The sequence below is a fragment of the Sinocyclocheilus rhinocerous genome, unplaced genomic scaffold (genome assembly GCF_001515625.1).
Source record: "Sinocyclocheilus rhinocerous isolate Xijiao unplaced genomic scaffold, SAMN03320098_v1.1 scaffold2235, whole genome shotgun sequence".
In the NCBI taxonomy this organism is placed as follows: Eukaryota; Metazoa; Chordata; class Actinopteri; order Cypriniformes; family Cyprinidae; genus Sinocyclocheilus; species Sinocyclocheilus rhinocerous.
In genome coordinates, this window is record NW_015666670.1 from 56,493 (window position 1) to 60,912 (window position 4,420).

At 37.4% G+C, this 4,420-nt stretch overlaps 1 protein-coding gene across 1 annotated transcript in view; it reads right to left on the reverse strand.

Moving 5' to 3' along the window:
• The window catches only part of LOC107733045 (ASPSCR1 tether for SLC2A4, UBX domain containing), a 35,974-nt gene that overhangs the window by 5,094 nt on the left and 26,460 nt on the right, over positions 1 to 4,420 (reverse strand). Inside the window, exon 16 of the mRNA XM_016544549.1 lies at positions 1,072 to 1,247. Coding sequence (XP_016400035.1) covers positions 1,072 to 1,247 — 176 coding nt within the window. The remainder of the gene's footprint in view (positions 1 to 1,071; positions 1,248 to 4,420) is intronic.

The window sequence follows — 4,420 nt, forward strand, 5'->3', positions numbered from 1 at the left end:
AAATAAAATTCAGAATTGCAAGATCTAAACTCAGAATTTCAGAATATTAAGACAAAATTGCGATAAAAATATGAATAAATTAATTATTTTAAATTGTATTAATATTTCACAATATTACTGTTTTTTAATCAAATAAATGCAGCCTTGTTGAGCAAAAACATTAGAATTAGGGATGCACGGTATTGGATTTTTACCGATATCCGATATGCCGATATTTTTCAACTCATTTTGGCCAGTAGCCGATACCGATATATTATGTTTGGAAACAACACCAAGTCTCTCCTGTGTGGAAATTATAAACAAATTATTTTTAGTTTTGGTTAGTTTTGAACAAAAACTTATTTGTTAGAATTAAACAATAATGAAGACAATTTTTCATATCGGGGCGATGCCGATATTTACATTTTAAGCCATTATCAGCCGATTCCGATATCGTTCCAATAATATCGTGCATCCCTAATTAGAATATCTCACGACTCCAGACGTTTGAACTCTAGTGTCAGTGCGCTCTCTAGTGGCGTTTGTCTGAAATCAAACATATGAAATATGAAATCGGCAATAAACTCTTGAACACACCTGACAGTTTGATCCATTTGGGCACGAATTGGAAATATTAATTCTGAACTTTTAAATAAAATAAAATTCAGAATTGCAAGATCTAAAGTCAGAATTTCAGAATATTAAGTCAAAATTGCGATAAAAATATGAATTATTTAATTATTTTAAATTGTATTAATATTTCACAATATTACTGTTTTTTAATCAAATAAATGCAGCCTTGTTGAGCAAAAACATTAGAATTAGGGATGCACGGTATTGGATTTTTACCGATATCCGATATTTTTCAACTCATTTTGGCCAGTAGCCGAAACCGATATATTATGTTTGGGAACAACACCAAGTCTCTCCTGTGCGGAAATTATAAACAAATTATTTTTAGTTTTGGTTAGTTTAAAAAAAAAAAACTATTTGTTAGAATTAAATAAACAATAATGAAGACATAACTTTTCATATCGGGGCGATGCCGATATATTACATCAAACATATGAAATATGAAACTCTTGAACACACCTGGCAGTTTGAGCCATTTGGGCACTTTGCCGGGGTCGGTCTTCAGCGGTCCGACCGCAGGCGTCTGAGCATCACAGCCGTCCTCCGTCGCCCCCCGCTGGCCGGAGGAGTCACATGACTCGGGAGCGGGTGGTGGGTCGTCTTCAGAGACAGGTGGAGGAGAGTGCGGCATACAGCTGGACACAGGAACAGGAAGTGTTTAGTGGAGATCAGTGCGTCTCTCTGACCCCTTTCATGCGACTGACTGAGGTCAGAGGTCATGACCTCCTGAGAGGCTGCGGTTCTTACAGACTTCCTGCATCTGTGTAATGTTTGAGATGAGAGATGAACATTCAGATCTATGAGCATTACCCATATAACCAGTTTCCTCCAATTTACCAGTTACTCCTTCAAACTGCAAAACCCGTTGAGCTGTGTATGTAAACTACAGTCAAACCAAAAATTATTCAGACAGCAGATATAATTTTTGATGTTTTTTTACTTAGCGGGTGCAGGACACTATAGTTCATTTATGTAAGTGAGGATAGCAAAATAAAGTAAACTGTGACATATTATACCCAAAAATTCTTCATACAGTGGACTACCAGTAACATTTGTGAGCAAAAATTATCCAGACACTTTGAGCTGAGCATGTTTTGCTCAAGTGTTTTCTCTTTAATTGCTAATGTGATCTTTTTACACCACAGACTGAACAGAATGAAGCACTGCTTGGTAATTAGTTGAGCTGAATTGGTTTTATCTAATTGTGTTCTTAAATGTAACATCTGATAGATATTCAACCGAATTCATTCCATACCTTTCTATCAAAGTTATCTGACATTATCAAGATGAGTTTGTTCTGACTCAGTTTAACTCTTGAGTTCTTCTCATATTTTATTACCATTTTCTAAACTATAGCCAATAAACTGTGATTATGTGAGAAATGTTGAAGTGTCTGAATACATTTAGGTTTGACTGTATGACAGGTGCTATATGAATAACTTTATTCTTATTAACACACTAAAACTGTGGTTAGTATGAGACAGTATAGAAAAGTAAAGGAGGATTCTGCAAGAATACTAAAATAATTAGAACTAAATCTGGAATTTAATAAAAAAAACATTATACACACACACACACACACACACACACACTCACTCACTCACTCACTCACTCACTCACACGCACACACACACACACTCACACACACACACACACACACTCTCTCTCACACACACACACACACACACAGGTTTGTTTTTGTGAAAAGTGGGGACATCCCATAGGCGTAATGGTTTTTATACTGTACAGACCGTATATTCTATTGCTCTACACCAACCCTACCCCTAAACCTACCCCTCACAGGAAACTTTGTGCTATTTCAGATTTTCAATACACTCCATTCTGTGTGATTTATAAGCGTTTTGAAAAGTGAGGACATGGGCACTCACACTCACACACTCACACACACTCACACACACACACACACACACACTCACACACTCACACACATATATGTAATGATAAAAAAACAACAAAATTACTAAAACTTTAAATAAAACTGAAATGAAAATGGAGAATGTATTACATTTATTTTGTATTTTATATATTTATATGAACTATATGAAATCAGTTTAAGTTGAAGAACTAAAATTAAAATAAAGATAAATGAAAAGAAAAGACTCATAAAATAACAAAAGCACATAAAAATGAAACTTAAACTGAAATTAAATGAAAACTGAAAATAAAAAAATCTAAACCAAAATATGAAATATAAAATTATATATTATATAAATTATATATTAATAAAAGTAGTAAATAGGTCTAAAATAACACTGGGTGTGACAGCATAACAATAAATGTAATATGACTAATAAAACTAGAAAAACTCATTTAAATCCAAATAAAAAAGCGAAAAAACAGTAACGTTCAATTAAGTATTTCACTACAAGCATTGTGAACTACTGTAAATGCTCTATATATGCTCTCTGTCTGTCTATATATATATACTACCAGTCAAAAAATTTTAATAATTATTTTCAGTAAAATTAATGAGACTCACTTATAAGTGAGAAAAATGTTCATGATGGTAGAATCATTGAACAACTGAAACTGCTGCAGTAACTGGTGTTTGGGTGGAAACTCTGGGTTAAACTTATGCAAGAGAACTGAGATCTATACGATGATAAACTCCGGACCTCTTCAGTACAGTGTGTTTTGTGTAGCGTGTGTGTGTGTGTGTGTGTGTGTGTCTCATATGAAGACATCACCGTGAGCTGCCGTGCCGATCCCAGCAGGAAAGCATCTGCTTTGATGTGTGTGTGTGTGTGTGTGTGATGAAGGAGAGCAGGAGACAGGTGTGTATGTGTGTGTGTGCTGGAGGGGTTTCTAGGAAAGCTGCCACTATCTTTAGAGCGGATGTGAGAGGAAACAGCCGCTGGAATCTCACATCGGACGGAACCTCAAAGGAATTCCAGCAGGAGAGAAACACTCCTCCCAGGAAAACAGTGAGTGCGTGTGTGTGTGTGTGTGTGTAAATGTGAGTGTGTGTGTGTGTGTGTAAGTGTGAGCGTGTGAGTGAGTGTGAGCGTGTGTATGAGTGTGTGTTTGTGAGTGAGTGCGCATTAGTTTGTGCATGAGAGAGTGGGTGTGTGTGTGTGTGTGTGAGTGAGTGTGAGCATGAGTACATGCATGTGTGTAAGTGTGAGCGTGTGAGTGAGTGTGTGTGTGTGTGTGTGTGCATGAGTGTATGAGTATGTGTCTGAGTGTTTATGAGTGAGTGTGAGCATGTGAGTGTTTGAGTATGTGTCTGTGTGTTTATGAGTGAGTGTGAGCATGTGTGTGTGTGTGTGTGTGTAAGTGTGAGCGTGTGAGTGAGTGTGAGCGTGTGTATGAGTGTGTGTTTGTGAGTGAGTGCGCATTAGTTTGTGCATGAGTGTGTGTGTGTGTGAGTGAGTGTGAGCATGAGTACATTTATGTGTGTAAGTGTGAGCATGTGAGTGAGTGTGTGTGTGCGCATGAGTGTATGAGTATGTGTCAGAGTGTTTATGAGTGAGTGTGAGCATGTGTGTGTGTGTGTGTGTGTAAGTGTGAGCGTGTGAGTGAGTGTGAGCGTGTGTATGAGTGTGTGTTTGTGAGTGAGTGCGCATTAGTTTGTGCATGAGAGAGTGGGTGTGTGTGTGTGTGTGTGAGTGAGTGTGAGCATGAGTACATGCATGTGTGTAAGTGTGAGCGTGTGTGTGAGTGAGTGTGTGTGTGTGTGTGTGCATGAGTGTATGAGTATGTGTCAGAGTGTTTATGAGTGAGTGTGAGCATGTGAGTGTTTGAGTATGTGTCTGTGTGTTTATGAGTGAGTGTGAGCATGTGAGTG